The sequence below is a fragment of the Corvus moneduloides genome, chromosome 26 (genome assembly GCF_009650955.1).
Source record: "Corvus moneduloides isolate bCorMon1 chromosome 26, bCorMon1.pri, whole genome shotgun sequence".
NCBI classification, from domain to species: Eukaryota; Metazoa; Chordata; class Aves; order Passeriformes; family Corvidae; genus Corvus; species Corvus moneduloides.
In genome coordinates, this window is record NC_045501.1 from 5,286,641 (window position 1) to 5,310,522 (window position 23,882).

General features: G+C 57.9%; 1 protein-coding gene across 1 annotated transcript; it reads left to right on the top strand.

Moving 5' to 3' along the window:
* Positions 1 to 1,987: 1,987 nt before the first annotated feature.
* On the top strand, positions 1,988 to 10,024 carry LOC116455827 (translation initiation factor IF-2-like). Its single transcript, XM_032134110.1, has 3 exons — positions 1,988 to 2,014; positions 3,192 to 4,762; positions 9,898 to 10,024. Exons 1-2 carry the CDS (start codon positions 1,988 to 1,990, stop codon positions 4,197 to 4,199), a joined length of 1,035 nt encoding a protein of 344 aa, XP_031990001.1. The 3' UTR covers positions 4,200 to 4,762; positions 9,898 to 10,024.
* Positions 10,025 to 23,882: the final 13,858 nt, after the last annotated feature.

The following is a 23,882-nucleotide window of genomic DNA, read 5'->3' on the forward strand; positions in this document are numbered from 1 at the left end:
TGAAACCCTTCGGAAGCGCTGACACCTCAATAAAGGCAGCAAAAACCCGTCCCGAGGCGATTTGAGCCGCTGGTAACCCTCAATGAAATCCCGGGAAAGGCTGGAATTTCTGGACACTCAGAGATGCTCAGGGCCCACTCCGTATCCGGGAATTCCTCAGCTGCTGAGTCCATCCCCGGGCTGGCATCACACCCTCACTGCAGGTGTAGCTGCTGTCTCTCATCCCAGCAGATTTTCCCATGGGGGTTCTGGGGAGGTTTCCAGGATTTTGGGGCAGTCTGTGTCCTGTATAGTCCCTGTCTGTCCGGTGAAGGCATCGGGATGGGCAGGAAAAGGGACGATGACGTTCCCCTCCGGTGGCTTCACCACAGCACCCCAGGCAAAGCTCAGCTGCGGGTGGCAGCTGAGCCTCCTCACACCGTGGGTGTCACCGAGGACCTTCCCCTGAGCAGAATTCCTGTGGATTCAAGCTTGGAAAAGGCTCCTTTCTCCTTACGGGGCTCACGTCCTCAGTGGGGTTTGTCCCAGTCTCATTCCTGGTGGCTCCGTGGGGACAAGGGTTTGTTCCCTGGGGGAGACACAGGGCTCTGCTCTTCGCTCACTGAGATGATTTTCCTGCTTCCTTCAGAGAGGGCTGTGCTGGGCGCTGCTTCCCTTCCCCACAGGAAAACCATTCTCCAGGATCCAGAGCTCCTTTTCCCACTCCTAGGTAGGAAAAAGCCCTGAACCAGGGAAGCCTCTCCTTGTAGAATTTTTGCTTTTCCTGAAATGGAAGCAGCGCTTCCAAAGCAAAATAAACTGGACAAGGCTGGAGCTGAGCCCGATTTCTCTCCAGGCAGGTCCCAGCCATCCTGGGATGCAGAAGGGATGAGATTCCAGGGAAACCAGGCAGGGATTGTGATTAGGATTAGGGTTTTGTTGCCTTTCCAGCTCTATTGTCATTGCTGTTGTCTTCCCTGAGCCCATGGAGAGTCCCAGGGCTTGGGGACACCCCGGGGCCTCCTCCCATCCCTTTCTGCTGAGCGACCTTCAGGACGTTGCTTCTTTCCCCCTCTCCTGAGTTTTCCCCCTCCCTGCTGGACTGGGAGATGCTCCATCCCAAAGTGCTGCTGCAACAGGAGATTCCCGTGCCTGGGGCAAAAATTCCCCAAGAGCCACAGCTCCATTTTCCCGTCAGGAAAACCCCTCTGGGAGTCGCCCTGGTCCTCAGCAGGATTTGCAGCTGCTGTGTGGCCCGCGGCACCTCCGTGCCCCACTGCCCTTCCAGGGGGCATCAGGCACTTTGGGAAAAGCCTCCTTCCCGTTTTCCCTCCCTGCAGCTCCCAGCTCCATCCTCTCCCCTTCCTCAGGTGCTGGTGCCACTCTCCTCCTCCCGGGGCGTTTCCCAGGATGTGGAGACGCCAGCAATGAACGGCTTTGCTGGAATTCCTCTGGAGATGGGGAACGTTTCCAGCGTCCCAGCAGGTGCCAGCTCAGGGCAAACCCCGAGGCTGCTGATTAAAGGATCCTTTCTGTGGCGCTTACTCTGCTGCCTGCTCTGTGATTGAAATCAATTAACCAGACCCTGTTAATCAGCGCAGGTGAGGCTCAGTGCTTCCCTGTCGGTGCTTGTTCCTGGCTGTCTGCAGGGACCAGGCACTCTTCCCCTCCGGATGGGAAACCGGGAGCATCCTGGGCATCATTTTCATTTAAATCTCCCTTTCTGAGGTCATTCCAAATCCGTGCCCGTGGCCACTTGGGGATATTCCACAAAAACCCTCCTAGGGCTGGAAAACTCTCCCAGGTGGTGGAGGAGGAAAGCAGCAGGATCAGGATTGTTTGATCCTGCCGAGGAAAGGCCCGGAGCCCGGGCAGCTGCAGAGATTCCAAACCAAGCTGTGCTCCACAGGGAGGATTGAGGGAGCCACACGGAGCCACCAGCACAGCCTGGGCCTTGCAGATTCCGTGTCAGGCTTTATTTCTTGGAGCAGCAGGATGGATGGACGCGATGGATGGACGCCTTGGATGTCTCTCCGTGAGTTAAGCCCCTTCCCAGGATCCCGTGGCTCCCAGGAAAGCACTAGAAGTAGGTTTTGGGGGATAATGGGCTGGGGATGGCTCTGGGTCCTGAGCAGTGGAGAAGTTTGGGTGGGAGGGACATTCCACACTGAGATCTTGGCCACCCGTCACCCCGGTGCTTCCAGGACAGCTCCGTGAATCCACGGACAAAGCCCTGGATTTCCCTTCGGGAGGGGTGACACCTCCAGGGACGATGTCCCCTCCCAGTGGGACAAGTGGCTTTGTGGTGCCCATTGACATTTCAGGGCTCCACAGCTTGAGCTGAAACCTGCAGAGGGACTGGGGACAGGGGATGGAGGGACAGGACACAGGGAATGGATCCCAGTGCCAGAGGGCAGGGCTGGATGGGATATTGGGCAGGAATTGTTCCCTGGGAGGGTGGGCAGGCCCTGGCACAGGGTGCCCAGAGCAGCTGGGGCTGCCCCTGGATCCCTGGCAGTGCCCAAGGCCAGGCTGGACATTGGGGCTGGGAGCAGCCTGGGGCAGTGGGAGGTGTCCCTGCCAGGGGTGGGGCTGGCACTGGGTGGGATTTAAGCTCTCCCAGCCCAACCCATTCCATGCTCCCGGTGGGGTGGAGCAGATTCCAAGCTCAGAGCACATCACTGCCATCCCCTGAGCAGCTGCGCTCCTCATCTGGGAGAACGAGGGAATTCCCTGCTTTTCATCCATCCCCAGCCTGGCTGCTGCACAATCTCCATCCAGCCACGAGCCTTTGCCCATCCCAGTCTATCCCAGTCTATCCCAGCCTATCCCAGCTGCAGCTGGTCCAAGATGGGACGCGGCTCTCGCATCAGGCACGTGATAAAACTTTGCGTTATCACCCTGAGAGCTCCGGTTTGAAATGATTCCCCTGGGCAGGGAAGGTTTTCCTGTCAGGAAGAGCCAAAGGGACGTTGGGAATTCCTCTCCTGAACCCCTTTGAGTTCGTCCTCTCCCCACAGGGCTGTCCTTGGCACCGGGAGCCTCCCAAGCTCCATCCGCGTGTGCTGGGCTCGGGATGGGCTGCGTTCCCTGGGGACAGCCCCTCCCTGTCCCCTCCATCCCCTGGGTCAGGGGACAAAGGCCGGGTGACGTTTGGTGCCCTGGAGCAGAACTGGGATGGATTTTCCAGCCGAGCCAGGAGGTTTTGAAAGGAAAAGCAGCAGCAGCAGAACCTGAAATCTCCTGCCCCAAATCCTGGATCCCCCGTGCCGGGAAGCTGCACCCACCCTGCCAGGAAAGCTGCGTCTCCTGGCACATCCCTGGCATCAATTCCAGCCCCGCTGCTTCCTCCCACGCCCCGACTGTCACCGGGAGTCACCCCAAGCCACGCGGGACCCCTCGTGCCCAGCGCTCCCGGGGTTTGGAGCATTAAACCCAACTTTTGTGGGGTTTTATCCCTTCGGGGGGTTCAGGATCACGCTGAGGGGGTTGATCCCAATGGAAAAACTTCCTCCCTCTTCCCAAAACCACCGAGGAGACGCATCCCGGGCTCAGCCCCTCCGTCAGTTCGGGCACCGGAGGGCACTGAGCACCGCGGGCATCGGGAGCCGCCGAGTCCCTCCTGCCCCTTCCTCCGGCCTGGGAGCGGAGCGGGCACATCCCGAGACTGCTCCTGCCCCACCCCATGGAATCCGTGCCCATCCCGGGCCCTTCCCTGGAATTACGGCCCCTTCAGTGCAGGGAGCACGGGCAGAGCTGCGATTTCTGGGGCTGGGGCCGGAAAAAACAACGAAACCCCTCAGGATTTGTGGGGTTTGAGGTCAGACAGCTGCAGAGCAAAATCCCCTTCACCTGCCAGGGCTGGAGCCGGTGGGAATCAGGGGTGGGATCCAGTGGGAATCAGGAGCTGGAGCCAGTGGGAATCAGGGGTGGGATCCAGTGGGAATCAGGAGCTGGAGCCAGTGGGAATCAGGGGCTGGAGCCGATGGGAATCAGGGGTTGGATCCAGTGGGAATCAGGGATTGGATCCAGTGGGAATCAGCAGCTGGAGCAGGTGGGAATCAGGGGTTGGATCCAGTGGGAATCAGGGCTTGGATCCATTGGGAATCAGGGATTGGATCCAGTGGGAATCAGCAGCTGGAGCAGGTGGGAATCAGGGGTTGGATCCAGTGGGAATCAGGCCTGGGCTGCGCTCCACGAACCTGGCAGCTGTTAATTGATGTTAATCCCATCAATGCAAATCATATTAAGCTCCCTGGACCCTTCCCAGTGGCAGCGCTGATAATTCCCTATAAATCAAATTTAGCGGCCCATAAACATTGGAACATCCCACAGCCGTTTTCACCCTCCTAAAAACCCATCAATTGCTGCCTGCCTGGATTAGAGGAAATAAATTCGGGAATTTATCTCCCTGCCACGATCATGGATGAAACCACATGAAAGAGACACTTGGAAGCTGCTTTTGTGTTGATTGTTATGGAGGTGCTGCTCCCTGGCTCCTTCAATCCACTTGGAATTGGGGATAATTGAGGGATTTGAAGTCCTTCAATGCCTAAATGATGGAATTGTTGCTTCTCCGAGCCCTCAAACATCTGTGGGAGCAATTTTGGTGCAGGTGAGGAGAAAAAACCACCTCGGAAGGATCAGTGTTTGGAAAGGAGAATAAATCCCTTTATTTTCTCTTTTTAGGGATGAGGGGAAAGGAGAAACGATCTGATGGGGGAAGAAAGAGTTTGTTCTGTTCAGCTCCTCGAACAGAAGACTGGGAAGTGTTTTTATTCCGGTGGGTGCATCCCTGGGAGAGCTGAACATCCAGAGGGATAAGGAGCAAGGAGGGAGGGAACGGGGGGAGGAATGAGGTGATTCCAGCAGGGGGAGGTTCAGCACATCTGAAGGAAGAGTTGGGATTTCCTGCGGAGCCCGGATGCTTTGGGAGCCGCTTCGTTCCCACAGGATTTACGGGAGTGGTGCCGGGAAGGTCTCGAGGTTGAACATCCCCGGGATGAGGAGAAAGGTGGGGACCAGGAGACTTCAAATCCATGGGATGTCCCTGCCTGGTGTGATTGTCCTCGCAGCAGGGACAAGGCTGATCCTCCTGGACCTCAATCCATCCTTCCCCGGGCACGCTGCCGGCTGGTGGGATGTGCTCTGCAGGAGATGAGCGTGGGGACGTCACCTCCTTAAGGGACGGCCACTGGTGGCTTTCCCGGCCATGAGGTCACGCAGGAGCTGCCGGTGGCCCCGTGTCCCTCTGCCTCCCATCTCCTCTGCTTCCTCTCCTCCCGGTTTTCCTCCCTCCTCCTCCCGCCTGGCCAAGGTTGGAGCATCTCCCCCGTTCTTCTGCCCCTCTCTGCTCCCTCCACCTCTCCCCAGGGGCTGCTCCGCTGCTCCCGTTCCCGTGTTTCCATGGCATTGTCTCCCCAGCTCCAGGCTCCAGCGCTGTCACCCCTGGAATGTCCCTGCACGGGAGCGCTGCTGTCCCCTCCCCCTCGGCATGGACGCCCCGAGTGAAGCGGCCGCCAAAAACCCCTGGAAGCCTCAAATCTTGGTGTGGTCGCCCAGGCTGAGGACCAAGGCCCAGGGCAGGGGTGGCCAGGGCTGGTGGCTCGTGCCTGGCTCAGCCTCGGTTGGGTTTCGCAGGGATGTCACCCTGGATGGTGGCACCTCATCCCTCGTCGCTGTGCTCGGGGCAGGGAGGGACTGAGAGGGTTCAGAACTTGGATTTATCCTTTGTTTCTGTTCCCAGAGCGCTGAAGTGGCTCCAGGGGGATTTTGGCTCAGGAAAATATCCAGGGATCCTTCCCTCGGCACAGCCGGGGGTGGGACAATATCCAAGGGCAGGACACGGCGGCCCCAGGGGAGCGTCGGGATGGGCTCAGCTGGACCGTGTGGGACCCCTCCCGCTGGTTTGCAGGGAATTTGGGATTTTCCTGGGACGTCTCAGTGCTGTGTCTGGAAATTATGGCGAGAAAAGGGAGGGATCCTGCACTGCCACGGAGCACGTGGAGGGGATGGATGGGGAGCTCGGGATCCAGCAGGAATCGGGATCCAGCAGGAATCAGCATCCAGCAGGAATCAGCATCCAGGATTTGTAACCAGGGAAAAGCACTCCACGGGAATGGAGCTGCAGGAATCCCCAGCGGGGCTGAGCCACAGCTCCGGGAAGGGTCTCTGAAGGATCTGAGCCCCCTCCACCAGCCTGGATCTCCCTGGATCCCTGGAAGTTCCCTGCCCATGGACCTGGGTGTTCCTTAGGGACCCTTCCAAGCAAACCACTCCACACTCTGCGATTCCATGCGCTGTCAGCCTGCAAAAGCTGGCTTTTCCCGCAGCCGAATCCCGCTTTTCCCGGGATCAGATAAACCCTCCCGCCAGCGCAGATGGAGCTGGGAAGCTGCTGGATGCTGATCCCTGCGCCAGCACTGCCCGCAGCTCTCGGGGCTCTGGCACGGGCTGATCGCCGGCTCCTCTATCCCGGTGTTTAATCCCAGTTTTAAATTGGAAAAACCAGGGCTGGCCCCACGGCGGGGTGTCCCCGCTGTCACCTCCCGCCGCGGGAGACCTGGCTTTGGTGTCCTTCAGCTCTGATTGATTGCTGTTAATGAGCGCTAATTGCCCCGCTAATGACTCCTCCGCATGTCCCGGCTGCTCTGGCTCATCCCGACTGCCAGGCAGGGAATGCTCGGAGCCGAAAGGTCGGGAATGGGAGCAACATCGGGATGGCGTCGTCTCCTGGGCTGCTGTTTGCCAGGGGCTGTTCCTGCATCCCACCGGCTCCCGCTCCATCCTGCGGCACCTCCTGGCTGGATACGCGGTGGGCTCTTCCCGTGGGCTTGGAATTCCGGCGAGTCCTGGCACAGGGAAGCTCCCTGGAGCAGCACATGGAGGGATGGTCCCATTTTCTGCTGTGTGATCATTGCAAAATGGAAGAGAAATCGAGAGGGAATTGGCTCTCCATGGATTTCATATTTTTCAGGAAGGGGCTCAACAAGTTCTGGAGCCATGGAATGGTTTGGGTTGGAAGGGAACTTAAAGCCCATCCAGAGCCACCCCCAGGGACACCTCCCACTGTCCCAGGGTGCTCCAAGTCCCGTCCAGCCTGGCCCTGGGCCCTGCCAGGGATGGGGCAGGTAAATATTCCTCAGAAGATGCCAGGGAGCCTTTAACTGGGCCCTTCCATGTTTTCTGTGTCTTGGGGCTGCTCTGGCTCCTCACCAGGAGCCCACCTGGACCCATCGGAGCTGCTCTTCCCAGGCCAGCTCGGAGCCAAAGCCCTTTCCTGGCTGTTCCTGGGCTTTGGTGACTTGGATTTGTCACCTCCTGGAGTGAATCCCCTCTCAGCGCTGGGCAGGGGATGGGATAAGCGAGGAAGGACTTGGCCATGGCAGCTTAAAAAATCACCTGGGATTTTGGGATCCCGTGGGATGTGGGAGGCAAGGACAGCAGGGCCTGGAGCCCATCCACAGCTGGTGGAGATCCTGCTGGGCTGGTGGACATCCTCCAGCTTTGTGGAGTTCTTGGCTGGATAAAGAGAGCCCCAAATTCCTGCCTTGTCCAAGACTTTGGTGGTGACTGGAGCAAGTCTGGAGTGAGCTGGAGGTTTCCTCTCCCTCCGGAGGACACCGGGAGCAGCTGGAATTCCTGTGGGATATTTGAAGGGGCTGAGCAGAGCAGTGCAGGAGGAACCAGGCTGCGATTTCCACTCCTCACAGAATATCTCGGTTTTCTTTTTCCCTCTTCCCTGTAAATCTGGATTTTGCCATTATCCCCGTAAAAGGGAGATCCCTCCTCAGATCCTGCCAGGGGACAGACGACGGCAACGACTTCCAGAGGTCTGTCCTGCTGCTGGGAATTCCTCCGGTGGATTTTATTTGCCTGTTCCCATCCCTCCCGCTTCCTTCAGCAGAGCATTCCTCGCACGGATCGGGAGAAAGGCAGGGATGGGGCTGGATCAGAGAGTCCCATTCCGGGTGGTCCTGAGCCTTCCTTCATCCCGGACACATTCCCAGCTCCCTCCAGCCTGAAAACCTCTGGGACAAAAGCCTCTCCTGAAGACAAACAGCGCTCGGGGAGATTTATCATCGCTGCTGCTGTAATTGCCTGTCAGGATTAAAGCAATGGCCTTTCCCAGGAAACGCTGGGGCTGTTCTTTAAGTAATTAATTAATTAATGTGCAGCTTGTCACGCAAAATCAAGGTCACAGAGATGGAGATGATGTCCCAGGACTGCTGCTCCTCACAGCCTGGCACAGCCCTGGAGGGAGAGACTGGAGGAGAGTGGGGAGAGTTTGTTTGGGAATCTCGCTCCTCGTGGGCCCTACTGGGCCAAAAATGGATTTTTAATACAAATTACACCCTTCAAATTGAGACACAGAGGGTTGAGATGGGATTTGGGGAAGGAATTCCTGGCTGGGAGGGTGGCACAGGGTGCCCAGAGCAGCTGGGGCTGCCCCTGGATCCCTGGAATTGTTCAGGGTTGGGCAGAGTTTGGAGCAGCCTGGGGCAGTGGGAGGTGTCCCTGCCCAGGGCAGAGGTGGCACGGGGTGGGCTTTGAGGTCCTTTCCAAACCATTCCAGAATTCTGGGATGATTCAGGACTCTCTTCAACCTGGGAATGCTCAGAGGAATTCCATGGATTGGTTTGTGCCAGAACACACCAGGACAAGGTTTCTACTCCCAAAATGTGCCTGAGATCTGCTGGCCTGGAATTCCTGTCCTGGGACTCTGCAGGAGGAGCTGCGAGACCTGGGCTCATCCAGCCGGGAAGGGGCAGCTGGGTGGGATCTGAATTTCGAGTGTCCTAAAAGCCACAAGGCCCCGTGCCCGAGTCCCTGCTGGGCTGGTTCCTCCTGGAGAAACCGCCTGGAGAAAACCGGGATGGCACAGGGGCATGAAGTAATCCCTAAATTCAGCTGTTCCCTGCACACACGGGAGGAGGAGGGCTCTGTCAGCACGGGAGGGACAGGGAATTTCCCCATTCTCCTGGTGGGATGTCCCTGCTCCTCCTCCCCTCCAATCCTGGTGTATCCCAGAGCTTTTCGCAGCCTGTTGCCTTCTGCTCCAGCCCTCGGGATGCCCCGGGACGCTGCTGTCCTGGGCGGGATCATTTCCCTTGGAGCACAGACTCCATTAGCAGCAGGAATTGCTGCCGGAGCTCCGGAGACAAACGCTCCCGTTCTTCCCGAGAGGGATCCGTTGGGTTGGGATTGCGCTGCCCATAAATTCTGGAGACAGGCTCAATTCCAGCGGCTTTCCCAGCTCGTAATTGGAACTCCATTAGAAACAGTAAACGTGGGCTTCGGGATAGAAATGCTGCTTAAATTCATCGGAGTGGGGAGGGATGGGAGGGGGAGAGCGGGGACAGGGAACAGGGAAAGGGGAATAGGGAGAGGGAATGGGAATAGGGGAACAGGGAAAGGGAATAGGGGAACAGGGAAAGGGAATAGGGAATGGGAATAGGGGAATGGGAATAGGGGAACAGGGAAAGGGAATAGGGGACAGGGAAAGGGAATGGGGGAACAGGGAAAGGGAATAGGGAATGGGAATAGGGGACAGGGAACAGGGGAACAGGGAAAGGGGAATAGGGAACAGGGAATAGGGACAGGGAATAGGGGAATAGGGGACCGGGAACAGGAACAGGGAATAGAGGACAGGGAATAGGGAACGGGGACAGGGGACAGAGAATAGGGACAGGCAAAGGGAATAGGGGACAGGGGACAGGGAATAGGGACAGGGAATAGGGAATGGGGGTCAGGGAATAGGGAATAGGGGACAGGGAACAGGGACAGGGAAGAGGGGACAGGGGAGAGGGATCAGATCTTCCAGCGGCAGCTCCAGGGGGTGGGGAAGCGGCTGTGGAACAGCTGGGGGGGAGTTTTGGGGCAGATCCTCAAAAAGTGTGAATTTTGCTCCATTTACAGACAGCTCATGGAATCCCAGGATCTCTGAGCTTGGAAAACCCTCCAAGGTCACCGAGCCCACCCTGTGCCCGATGCCCGCCCTGTCCCCAGCCCAGAGCACTCAGAGCCACCTCCAGCCCTTCCCTGGACACCTCCAGGGACTCCAAACCTCCCTGGGCAGCCCCTGCCAAGGCCTGAGCACCCTTTCCATGGGGAAATTCCTGCTGATGTCCACCCTGAGCCTCCCCTGGCCCAGCCTGAGGCCGTTCCCTCTCCTCCTGTCCCTGCTCCCATCCTGGGCTGGAATGTCTGGAGCCTCTGACCAGCACCAGGCTGGAGCTGGAGGGTTTCTCCAGGAAATGTGGGCTTTGGTCTGGAAAAAAGAAATAAAATAACTTCCAAAAAACCAGGACCTTCTCCTGGATTTGTTATTGGATTTTAATGTTAATGTTAATGTTAATTTTATATTTTAATTTTAATTTTTATTTTTATTTTTATTTTTATTTTAGTTTTTATTTTTATTCAAAATATTATTTTTATTTTTTGTTTTTATTTTTATTTTTATTTTATTGTAATTTTTATTTTTAGTCCTATTTTTATCTGTCTCAGTCCACGTTTTCCTCCTGCTGAAATGCCAAATTCCCATCAAAACCTTAATTTTTAGCGCTCCCTTGCCTTGATTTCTATTTCCAGCCATCCCCGGAGCTGCTCCCGTGCGGAGGTGACGGGGCAGCTGCCTGGTGTCGCGTCCGTGGTTTGCAGGGACAGGAGCCTCGGAGCCACCCGCGGCGCGGAATTCCCGGGAAATCGATCTCCGGAGGAGCCGGGAAGCTGCTGCTGCTGCTGCTGCAGGAGGGGCTCCGGGAGAATCCGTGGTGGGGAGGGACCTGGAAGTTCTGGATGTGCAGGAGAAAACCTGGAAACGCAGGATGTGGGATAAGATCCAGTGCGGGATGCGGGATGGGAAACAGGCACAGACCCAGAGGAAATTGGGATCTCTCCCCAGAGCGCTCGGGGCTGTTTGGGGTCCCCGGATCTTCCAGAATCCCGTGGAGGTGTTACTGACCCCCCCGGGAAACGCCGGGATCGAAGGGGAGGGATCCAGCAGGGAGAGGAGTGGGAACGCTCCTGACCCTCGCGGGACCGGGGATCCCGGAGCGGGACACGGCCGAGGTGAGAGGGCGGCTCGGGATGTCCCCAAGAGAGCCCCCGGGGACAGGCGGGGCCGGGGCGGCGGCAGGGAACGATCTCCCTCTGCTCCTCTTCCCGTGGACCGCGGGGACAGGGGGGACAGAGGGACAGAGGGACAGAGGGACAGAGGGACAGAGGGACAGGGGGACAGAGGGACAGAGGGACAGGGGGACAGAGGGGACAGAGGGACAGAGGGACAGAGCGACAGGGGGACAGAGGGACAGAGGGACAGGGGACAGAGGGACAGGGGGACAGAGGGACAGAGGGACAGGGGGGACAGGGGGACAGAGGGACACGGGGACAGAGGGACAGAGGGACAGGGGACAGAGGGACAGGAGGACACGGGGACAGAGGGACAGAGCGACAGGGGGACAGAGGGGACAGAGGGACAGAGGGACAGAGCGACAGGGGGACAGAGGGACAGGGGGACAGAGGGGACAGAGGGACAGAGGGACAGAGCGACAGGGGGACAGAGGGACAGAGGGACAGGGGACAGAGGGACAGGGGGACAGAGGGACAGAGGGACAGGGGGGACAGGGGGACAGAGGGACACGGGGACAGAGGGACAGAGGGACAGAGGGACAGAGGGACAGAGGGACAGAGGGACAGGGGGACAGAGGGACAGGAGGACACGGGGACAGAGGGACAGAGGGACAGGGGGACAGAGGGACAGAGGGACAGGAGGACACGGGGACAGAGGGACAGGGGGACAGAGGGACAGAGGGACAGGAGGACACGGGGACAGAGGGACAGGGGGGACAGAGGGACAGGGGGACACGGGGACAGAGGGACACGGGGACAGAGGGACAGGGGGGACAGAGGGACAGGGGGACACGGGGACAGAGGGACACGGGGACAGAGGGACAGAGGGACACGGGGACAGAGGGACAGGGGGACAGAGGGACAGAGGGACAGGAGGACACGGGGACAGAGGGACAGAGGGATACGGGGACAGAAGGACAGGAGGACACGGGGACAGAGGGACACGGGGACATCGCCCTGAGGTGCCTCTGGCCTCGGGATTCCCGGGAATGGTCCCAGCCCACCCCAAGGACCGCTGGGACAACACTCCTGCTGGGAATGCTGGGCTGTCTGTGCACTGGCTGACCCTCGTGGGGCACTCCCGCCTCAGGATATCCCATTTTCCCATGATTTTCCATCCCTTCTTGGCTTGGGGACTGAGCCAGAGCCTCCCTGCCGGCATTCCCAGGGGGCTGGAGGGAGAGGCAGGGATTGGAGGCTGGATGAATTCCCTGTGAGCACCGGCACTGCTCGCTGATCCACTCCTGGATTATGGATGAGACTTCCTGGGAATCTTCCTTCAGATCCCAGTGAATTTGCTGGGCAAGTATTGACAGCTCTGAACAGCAGGAGCAGAGCGGAGCTCGGGTTTATTGGGAATAAATCGGGCTGGACAAACCTAATTGCATTTTGGATGGAATTGCTGAATTAGGGGCTGGAGATGTTCACAGATCCTGGTTTTAGCCGAGGGCTCGTCTGGGCCGGGTGCAAATCCTTGGGGAATGTCACTGCAGGGATTCAGGGATGGCTCTGGGAAGAGTGGGGTCACGGCCCGGCTGGAAGGGGAGGGAACGTTGTTTGTCCTGTGCTGGGATGTCCCAAAGGCCGGGCTGGAGCACCCCGGGACAGGGGAAGCTGTCCCTGCCCATGGCACCAGAGGGGCTTTAAGGTCCCTTCCATCCGTGCTGGCACTGCGGGATTTGTGCCCCACGTGGGGATGTGCAGATAAACCCTGGGATGAGGGAACGATCAGGAACGAACACGTTCAGCACGGGGGGCTGGGGGGCACAACACCCCAAGGGGGACAGCTGGGGATGATCCATGGGGACCCTTCTCCGAGGGCAGATCCATCCCAAAACACCTGGAAATCTTTGTGGAGCCCTCGGGATGTCTGGCTGGTGTCAGAGTGACCATGGCAAACTCCGACACGGATCCGTGCTTCCCACAAAAGCTGAGGGATGAGCTGCACCGAGCGTGGCCGAGAACGGGATCAGGGAACGTCCTGAGCTGGGAGGGATCCACAGGGATCAACCATTCCTGATCCTGGCCCTGCCCTGAGCTGAGAGGGATCCACAGGGATCAACCATTCCTGATCCTGGCCCTGCCCTGAGCTGAGAGGGATCCACAGGGATCAACCTTTCCTGATCCTGGCCCTGCCCTGAGCTGAGAGGGATCCACAGGGATCAACCATTCCTGATCCTGGCTCTGCCTTGAGCTGAGAGGGATCCACAGGGATCAGCCATTCCCAGTCCTGGCCCTGTCCTGAGCTGGGAGGGATCCACAGGGATCAGCCATTCCCAGTCCTGGCCCTGTCCTGAGCTGGGAGGGATCCACAGGGATCAACCATTCCCAATCCTGGCCCTGCCCAGACACCCCAACAATCCCACCCTGGCCTGGGAGCGCTGTCCAAGCCTCGGGGCCGTGTCCATTCCCTGGGTCTGAGTTAGGCTTTGGATTCCCTGGTGAGACTTTGCTTGGCTTTTCCAGGTGGAAGATGATTTTTGGGAGCCGGGAATGAAGAAGGCAGCCCCTGCCAAGGCGATGTTTGAGCTCTTTGGAATTTTCTCCTTCGTGCCTCAGTTGGGTTCCCCCAGTTTTAAATCTCTTGTCTCTTTAGAGGATTCCGTAATTCCCATTCCATAGGGGGAGAGCTCGGGAATGGTTTTGCTCACGGAAAATGAGGCAGATAAAGTTGGGATTCAGCCATGTGAGAAACAGCTGGAGGGATTTAGGTGGGATTTGGGAAGGAATTGTTCCCTGGGAGGGTGGGGACGGGCTGGGATGGAATTCCCAGAGCAGCTGGGGCTGCCCCTGGATCCCTGGAAGTGTCCAAGGCCAGGCTGGACATTGGGGCTGGGAGCAGCCTGGGACAGTGGGAGGTGTCCCTGCCAGGGCAGGGGTGGGATTGGATGGGATTTGAGGTCCTTCCAACCCAACCCATTCCAGGATTTTAACCCAACCCATTCCAGGATTTTAACCCAACCCATTCCAGGATTTTAACCCAAACCATTCCAGGATTTCAACCTCTGCAATAACAAAACAAAGCACCCCCGTTGGTCCTTGGCTCTCCCTGTCCTGGTGATTCCCTTGGGAGCACCCACAGCCACCCCTCCCTCCCCAGGGAGGCACTGCAGGAATTCCTGGAGCCCAATCCTGCTCCAGCAGCTGCAGCATCCCAGGAAGTCTCCAGGATTTGTCCCTCTGGAGCAGCCACGGGAGCGAGGGGTGCCCAGTGACCTCCCAGCTCCTGCAGCCCCAGGTGAGCTCCAGCTGCTGTTTGGTCATTCCAGGTGGAGGCACCACAGGAACATTCCCTGTTTCCATCCCTGTTTCCATCCCTATTTCCACACGGATTCCTCGGGAGCTGCCAATTTCACTCCTGATTTCGGTTTGCTCAGTGAGCAGTAATGGGGAAAATGGATTTTTCTTTAATGAGGCTTTTTGTTATTTATCTGTTAAATTCCCAATAAAACAAACAGCTGGGAGCTCTGCCAGGCTGGGATTGATCTTCCACCGGATCTCCAGCTTTGCTTGGGCTGCTGGAGGTCATGGAAAAGTGGGAGAGGAGCAGGAGCTGCAGTTCCATGTCCTGGATGTGTTCATGGGACGGATAAAGGGAGGATTTACGGTGAAGGAACATTCTGGCCTCCAGGTGAGGATTTGGGAGCAGCTCCCAGATTCCCGAACTCTGACCCGGAGCACACAAACCAAATCCACCCTGGAATTTCCACTCCAACAGATCCTTCCCGGAGCAAAGGCGGATCCTCCAAGGCTCCAATGAAATTTTACAGCCTTTAATTAAAACCCCATCAAGCCTGGGAGGGTCAATCCCGTTAATGACCCCAGAGGTGCCGTGTGGGGCTTGTTCCCATTGGCCTGTGAGGTGACAGGGGACAATTCCAGGTGGTCCCAAATCAGCCTCTCCAGGGCTATCCCAGCCTGAGGGAGAAACGGGAGCTTCCTACTCTTATTTGCATTCAGAAATCTGATTAAAAGGAGAATTTTACAAAAATACTGCTGGATTTGGTGGCCACAGGAGCTGTGGGGCTGGCAGCAAACTCCCACTGGGACAGATCCCCCCGGAAAGTGGTTTTTGAGTGGAAAACTGGAGGTTGTGTGTGAAAAAATGCTCTTTTTACTCCAGAGAAATCAACTTTGTGCATAAAGGCACAACCCCAAAGTTTGGAGGCAGGGAGGGTCCTTTGATTCCTCAAAAAAGTTGGATGAGAGGAAAACAAAGGGAAGCAGTTCAAAAACTGGGATGGGGAAGGGCTGGAGAGGGAGACGGGAGCTGTCGCCAAACGTCCCCAAATGGGCCCTGACGCCGCTCCCTGAGGAACAGCTTTGGGAAGACAAGGAAGGGGGAAAAGCAGCTCCTTTCATCCCACTCCAAACCCGTCCTTTGGCCATGAACGAAGGGAAAATGTTTTGTGTCCAGAGAGACGCGAGGAATGTTCGTGTGGGAAAAATCCTTCATCCTCCAGCAGGAGGGAACAGGGAATCGCTGCTGAACTGGGCCTAGAAAGGGAACTGAGGCTAAAGTGGGCCTAGAAAGGGACCTGGGGCTAAAGTGGGCCTGGAGAGGGAACTGGGGCTAAACTGGGCCTGGAAGGAGAACTGGGGCTAAACTGGGCCTGGAGAGGGAATTGGGGCTAAACTGGGCCTGGAAAGGGGATTGGTTCTAAACTGGGCCTAGAAAGGGAACTGGTTCTAAACTGGGCCTGGAGAGGGAACTGGAGCTAAACTGGGCCTAGAAAGGGAACTGGAGCTAAACTGGGCCTGGAGAGGGAACTGGGGTTAAACTGGGCCTAGAGAGGGAATTGGGGCTAAACTGGGCCTGGAGAGGGAACTGGGGCTAAACTGGGCCTGGAAGGAGAACTGGGGCTAAACTGGGCCTGGAGAGGGAACTGGAGCTAAACTGGGACTGGAGAGGGAACTGGGGCTAAACTTGGCCTGGAGAGGGAATTGGGGCTAAACTGGGCCTGGAAAGGGGAACTGGAGCTAAACTGGGCCTAGAAAGGGAACTGGAGCTAAACTGGGCCTGGAAGGGGAACTGGGGCTAAACTGGGCCTGGAGAGGGAACTGGGGCTAAACTGGGCCTGGAGAGGGAACTGGGGCTGAACTGGGCCTGGAAAGGGAACTGGAGCTAAACTGGGCCTGGAGAGGGAATTGGGGCTAAACTGGGCCCGGAGAGGGAATTGGGGCTAAATTGGGCCTGGAAAGGGGAACTGGAGCTAAACTGAGTCTGGAGAGGGAACTGGAGCTAAACTGGGCCTAGAAAGGGGAACTGGAGCTAAACTGGGCCAGGAAAGGGAACTGGAGCTAAACTGGGCCTGGAAGGAGAACTGGGGCTAAACTGGGCCTGGAGAGGGAACTGGGACTAAACTGGGCCTGGAAAGGGAACTGGAGCTAAACTGAGTCTGGAGAGGGAACTGGGGCTAAACTGGGCCTAGAAAGGGGAACTGGAGCTAAACTGGGCCAGGAAAGGGAACTGGAGCTAAACTGGGCCTGGAAGGAGAACTGGGGCTAAACTGGGCCTGGAGAGGGAACTGGGACTAAACTGGGCCTGGAAAGGGAACTGTTTCTAAACTGGGCCTGGAAAGGGAACTGGGGCTACACTGGGCCTAGAAAGGGAACTGGAGCTAAACTAGGCCTGGAGAGGGAATTGGGGCTAAACTGGGCCTAGGAAGGGAGCTGGAGCTAAAACTGGGCCTGGAAAGGGAACTGGATCTAAACTGGGCCTGGAGAGGGGACTGGGTCTAAAACTGGGCCTGGAGAGGGCGTTGGAGCTAAACTGGGCCTGGAAAGGGAACTGGGGTTAAACTGGGCCTGGAGAGGGAACTGGAGCTAAACTGGGCCTGGAAAGGGAACTGGAGTTAAACTGGGACTGGAGAGGGAACTGGAGCTAAACTGGGCCTGGAGAGGGAACTGGAACTAAACTTGGCCTGGAGAGGGGACTGGTTCCAAACTGGGCCTGGAGAGGGAACTGGGGCTAAACTGGGCCTGGAAAGGGGAACTGGAGCTAAACTGGGCCTGGAGAGGGAACTGGAGCTAAACTGGGCCTAGAAAGGGAACTGGAGCTAAACTGGGCCTGGAGAGGGACAGAGATGAGGGCAAAGGTCCCATTTTAGGCCAAATCCTTTGGCAAAACGGACGGGAAGGACATTTCCAAGCTGGAGCACAGAGAAATGGGAGTGAGTGATCCAGGGACGAGCAGCTGTTCTGGGAGCCTTTCGATGCAATCAGATCCTCAGGTCTGTGATGGGAACAATTGGCAGGGGCACAATTCCAGGCAAACCCTTGGAATCCAAGAGGAAAACGGGATAAAGGAGGCGTGGGAGATCCCTGGAAACGCTTCCCCACCACAACCTGCTTGGGAACCTGGACTTTCCCGAGGTTTGGGGGGAATTTACACACCCAGTCCCAGTCCCAGAGCCAGTCCCAGTTCCAGACCCAGTCCCAGTCCCAGTTCCAGTCCCAGACCCAGTCCCAGTCCCAGTCCCAGTCCCAGTCCCAATCCCAGTCCCAGACCCAATCCCAGTCCCAGGTCCAGGCCCAGTCCCAGTCCCAGTCCCAGTCCCAGTTATGGTTCCAGTCCCAGTCTCAGTCCCAGTCTCAGGCCCAGTTCCAGACCCAGTCCCAGTCCCAGACCCAGTCCTAGTTCCAGTCCCTCAAGACTTCGGTGGCTCTGCCAGGCCATGCTGCTCCGGCAAGGCTCGGAAACGAGTGCTGGGGATGTGTCCTGGGATGTGTCCATGGACGTGTCCTTGGATGTGTCCATGGATGTGTCCATGGACGTGTCCTTGGATGTGTCCATGGATGTGTCCATGGACGTGTCCTTGGATGTGTCCATGGATGTGTCTTTGGGTGTGTCCTTGGGTGTGTCCATGGATGTGTCCATGGATGTGTCCATGGATGTGTCCTTGGGTGTGTCCTTGGGTGTGTCCATGGATGTGTCCTTGGCATGTGGGGAGCCAAGGCGGGAGCCCCAAAATGGATTTTTAAGGGTCTCTTTGTGCTGTCCCTCCTTGTGTTGTTGCTCCTTGAGGTGGGGTTGGACCAGGTGTCCTCTAAATGTCCCCTCCAACCCCACCTGTCCTGGGATTCCTTGGTTCTGGGATTCTGGGATCTTTGAGGATGGGATTCTCCTGATGCCTTTTCCTGGTTTTAAAATCAAGACTCAAACGTGGTTCGAAGGGAAAAAGGGCTTTTACCTCGGTGTTTATTTTAAGGATCCTCAGGTGCGCAGGTCCAGGTGGGATGCGCCGGAACGCACCCGCCGCGCCCCCCGCCAGATCGGGATCACTTGATGGGTGTTGCTAATTAGCACATCGGGCAAAGATTCCCCGGTGAGAGGCTCAGGGAGCCCCCTCGCCGAGGAACCTTCCCCTGGTGGTTCCAGCTCCGTGTGCAGAGCGTTCTGGAGGGGACCCTGGGCTCTGCGGCCTCGGAGATGTTTGGGTGTCCCAGCTCGACAAACACGGCCAAGAACGCAGGGGAAAAGCACCGAGAATGCAGGAGTTGTAAAAAGGTAAAAAGGGGGAATAAAAGAAAAGGCAAAAAATCACCATGGCATCACTCTGTGTTCCTGACCTTTCGCTCCCGCCCTGAGCACCCTCGGGAAGCGGCACCCCAGGGATGGGGGCTGTGACCGGGCTGGGCTGGGGGCTCGGGGGGTGTTGGGGTGACCTTGGCTGGATGCCACCAAAGCCTCTCAGTCCCCTCTGCAGGACAGGGACAGGGAATAAAAGGAAGGATTCAGGAGTTGAGAGGAAGAGAGGGAGAGATCCCGCCCCGACCCCATCACAGACACAACAGACGGAACTTGGGGATATTAATTGAATTTATTCCCAACAAAACCAGGGCAGGAAAAAGAGAAGCAAAAGAAATCTCAGCACCACCTTCCTGCCGCCCTCCCTCCTTCCCGGGCTCTCCCTCCTTCCCAGGCTCTCCCTCCTTCCCGGGCTCTCCCTCCTTCCCAGACTCTCCCTCCTTCCCAGACTCTCCCTCCTTCCCAGGCTCTCCCTCCTTCCCAGGCTCTCCCTCCTTCCCAGACTCTCCCTCCTTCCCGGGCTCTCCCTCCTTCCCAGGCTCTCCCTCCTTCCCAGACTCTCCCTCCTTCCCGGGCTCTCCCTCCTTCCCAGACTCTCCCTCCTTCCCAGACTCTCCCTCCTTCCCAGACTCTCCCTCCTTCCCAGACTCTCCCTCCTTCCCAGACTCTCCCTCCTTCCCAGGCTCTCCCTCCTTCCCAGACTCTCCCTCCTCCCTCCGGCAGCGCGGGGGGCCGGGAATGGGCTCAGGCGCGTTCTCCCCTCGGGGTTCCCGCTGCTGCTGCTGCTGCTCAGGGACAGCGCTCGGAGCCCGCCCCTCCCTGCCCAGCTCCTCCTCCCCTTTCCCGCGCCCTCCTTCCCCCTCATCCCTCTCCCCGTGTCCCTCTCCCACCTCCCCCGTCCTGTTTCCACAAACTCCTAACTGGGTCTGGGACTGGGATTGGGATTGGGATTGGGATTGGGAAGGGGACTGGGACTGGGACTGGGACTGGGACTGGGACTGGGACTGGGTCTGGGACTGGGACTGGGACTGGGATGGGGTCTGGGAAGGGGACTGGGACTGGGACTGGGACTGGGACTGGGATTGGGACTGGGACTGGGACTGGGTCTGGGAATGGGACTGGGATTGGGAATGGGACTGGGATGGGGACTGGGACTGGGACTGGGATTGGGACTGGGACTGGGATGGGGTCTGGGACTGGGACTGGGATTGGGACTGGGACTGGGACTGGGACTGGGACTGGGAATGGGACTGGGATTGGGAATGGGACTGGGATGGGGTCTGGGACTGGGACTGGGACTGGGACTGGGATTGGGATGGACTGGGACTGGGACAGGGACTGGGACTGGGACTGGGACTGGGATTGGGACTGGGACTGGGACTGGGACTGGAACTGGGACAGGGATTGGGACTGGGTTGACAGGGACTGGGACAGGGACTGGGACAGGGATGGGGATGGGGACTGGGACAGGGATTGGGACTGGGTCTGGGACAGGGACTGGGACTGGGATCCTGCAGCATCCAGCACTGGGACCCCCAATCCTCTTCCCAGTTTTTTCTGCAACCCTTCCTGAATTTTCCACCCTGGGCTTTGAGGCGGTTGCACATTCACAGCTCTCATTCCCTCTGAAATTATGGATGGGGATCCACAACCTCAGTTCCAGCCTAACAGTTCCTGCTTTATTACCAGGATCAATCAAATCAAACCCCAATGGCTTCCAAACGTTCTCCCTCCTTGCTCCCGTTGTTATTTTCTTGTTTTTTATTAGGAGAGACAAGTTCTGGCTCCGGGAGATTTCCCTGCCAGTAAACAATGCCATTAAAAACAAATCAGGAGCCTCGTTTTCCACGGATCCGGCAAATTCCTGCGCTCGGCTCCGCGGTGCCGCCGCGGGATGGGGACAGGGCTGTGGCTGGCACATCCAGGTGGTGTCCAGCTGCTGCTCCTGCTGCCTTTGGGGCTTTTCCCTGGATCTGTGTCCCTGAATCCCGGCCTTGCTGCTCCAACACAGTTGCTCTGGCCTGGATGCGCGGGATTGGGAGGTGGCTCAGGATTTGGGATGTCCCTGTCCCCCCGGAGGGGCGTGGGGCCATCCTTGCCCTGAGTGTAGAAGGGCTGAGCTCCTCACGTTGTGGGGATCCAGGATTTTCCCTTGGGATTCATTTTCCCCTTTTCACAGAGCTGATCTCCTCACATTTTGGGGATCCAGGCTCTTCCCCTGGGGTTCATTCCCCCCTTCCTACAGGGCTGATCTCCTGAAGGTTTGGGGATCCAGGATTTTCCCTTGGGATTCATTCCCCGTTTCATTAGTCTGATCCCACATTTTGGGGATCCAGGCTGGATTCCTCTGCTCCAAGTGTTGCTGATCCCTGGTTGGGGATCTCAAAGCTCCTGCCAGTGGGAGAGACGAGGAGCCTGGGATGCTTCTCCCACAGCCCCGCTCCGTGTTTGGAGGCTCCCAGGCCTGGTGGGGGGGGGCTGGAACATTGGGAAAGGATCCCAGTCTTCTTCCCAGCCCCTGCTTTGGTGGCTCTCTGCCCCTCCAGCCTTTGGGATCTGTCTGATCCCTGTCCCCTTCCCAGTGCCTGATCCCTGTCCCCTTCCTGGTGTCTGATCCCTGTCCTCTCTCAGTTTTTAATCCCTGTCCCTGTCCCAGTTTTTAATCCCTGTCCCCTTTCCCAGTTTTTAATCCCTGTCCCTTTCCCAGTTTTCGATCCCTGTTGCCTTTCCCAGCATCCGATCCTTGTCCCTTTCCCAGCATCCGATCCTTGTCCCTTTCCCAGTTTTTAATCCTCGTCCTTTCCCAGTTTTTAATCCCTGTCCCCTTTCCCAGTGTCCGATCCTCGCCCCTTTCCCGGTGTTTGATCCCTCGCCCCTTTCCCGGTGTTTGATCCCTGTCCCCTTCCCGGTGTTTGATCCCTGTCCCCTTCCCCTCTGGATCCCTGCACACAATTCCCAGCTCCCAGCCCCCCTTCCCAGCCCGATGTGGGAATTCTCTCCCACAGGGAACCAGGCACAAATCTGGAATATTTAAATTACAGTTTAGCTACAAACTGGGAGCCCCTCTGGAATGATTTTTCCGGGTCCTGGCAGAGCGTTTTCCAGCCTGGCCGTGAGGGGAGGGCTGGGAATTCTGTGCAGGGAAAAAGGCACTTCCCGAGCTCCTGAATTTTTCAGGGGTGCCCCACATGACAAAGTGCTGCTTGTAAACCCATCCGTTATCCCTTCTTTTCTCATCCATAATTGAAAAGCCGGCTCCTGTTCTCCGCCAACACGCCGGGAATTCACAGGGATGCTTCCCCCCGGATCCTCCCAGCCCCTGGAGCAGCTCCCGCCTCCCCCGGCTGCTGCTCGATGGTGCCAGGGATGGTTTTCCACGGCTGCAGCTGGAGAATCCATGCGGGCCGAAGGTGTTCCCAAGGCTCCGCCCTTCTCCCAAATCCTGTTCCCACCGTTCCTGGTCTCTGCCTCCGACCCTGGCCTGGGGCTGCTCCTGGACTTGGATCTTTGGGGATTTTTCCTGCTCTGAGGGCTCCCGGCTCAGCTCTGTCCAGCCAAGGCTCCCCAGGGTGCTGCCACATTCCTGTCACTGCCATGGGAATGGGAATGGGAATGGGAATTGGGCACTCCCGGTGTCCCCGAGGTTGGGGTTTGGGTGGGAATTTATGAATGCGCTCCAACGTGACAAATTCCGGTGCTCCCTTCCCTTATTTAGGGGAATCCTGATGGAAAAAGGCTCCGGGGGGCTTGGGAAGCCCCTTGCCAAGGAGGGGGATGGGAAAGGTGATGGAAAAGGGAATTCGGGCTGGTCCAGTGAAAATAATTTCTGTTGGAATTGCACTTCTGGGTTATCCAAACGAAAGCAGCTCCCCAGAATCCCAGCCATGGATTTAACTGGGAAAATCCGATGGAGCCTGAAATCCCAGTGCCCTGGAGGGGCTTGGAGCTGTTCCTGGGGATTCGGGGATCTGGGAGAGGTGGGATCCACAGGGCCAGCCCAGAGGGGAGGTAAGAGCAGAGCGATGCCCCAAAGCATTCCCTGGAGGGCTCCTCTCCAGACTCCTTCATCCCACGTTTATTTTGGGATCAGCTTGCTGGGATTTCCCCAGTGGCTGCTTCCCTTCTTCCGGACATTCCCGTGCCAGCCCCAAACCCTGCCAGGGTTATTCCTGCAGATCCTGCCCACGGTGCTCCTGCTCTGGGAGCAATGGTTTGGGGTCGGAGGTGAAATTCCCAGCTGGGAATTCAGGAATCACAGCTGTTAACGACCCCAAAGATCAAAATCCCCCCAGGGAGCCTCTGGATGACCAATGTCCTCCATGGAATGTGGGAAATCAGGACAAACCTGGACCTGGGAAAACCACTGGGATATTTCCAAGAAGAGCCAAAGGTGGGATCTCCCCCCCGGTCCTGCTCTGCTTTGCTCCTCTCCCATCCCGCTTTCCTGGAGGAGATCAGTGGGAAAATGGGATTTGTGCTCTGCAGACTTCCCGGCTCTGCCCGAGGTTTTCCGGCTCTTTGCCGAGTCCCTCCCACCAGCACCGGGAGTCTCCAGGGAAGGATGTGGATCCTGGAGGGGACCAGTGGGAATTTCAGCCAGGCTGAGGAAAAGGGAGGATGAAGCCGACGCTGGAAAAGCCGGGAGCTGCTGTGGAGCCAACATCCCATCCCTGCAGGGAGCCAGCCCTGCCCTTCCCTCGGGAACAGCTCCACAATCCAGCGGGGCACTCCTGGGGGTGTCCGGAGTGGGGAAATGTGGGAACAGCTGGGATGGGACGGGAATGGGGCAGGAGCAGCCGGGATGGCTCAGGAATGGGGCAGGAGCAGCCTGGATGGCTCGGGAATGTGGGACCCGCTGTCCCGCTGCGGGGCCAGGTTTGGGTGGCCCTGAGCAGGACCCAGAGCCTGGAGCAGCCCCTGGAGCTGCCCTGGAGCGATCCCAGATTCCAGCGGCTCTGGCTGGTCAGGCACAGCCGTGCCAGGAGCAGCGCCGGGGCCTCGGGAATCCCGGAGGGAGAAATGAAGGAATTCTTGAAGTGACGGGAATGGTTTTGCTGGGGGCACAGAGGGAGCCTCGGGAGCCCCAAATCCCAGCCAGGCTGCAGGAGGGACACAAATCTAAGGAAAAAGGGAATTCTGGGAGGGGCTGGAGAGGCCGAGAGAGGGAAAAATGCAAAGCTGGGAGCAGGAATTCCCCAAATCAGTGACCTCGGAATGGTCCCACCCCACCAGCACCCCGGAG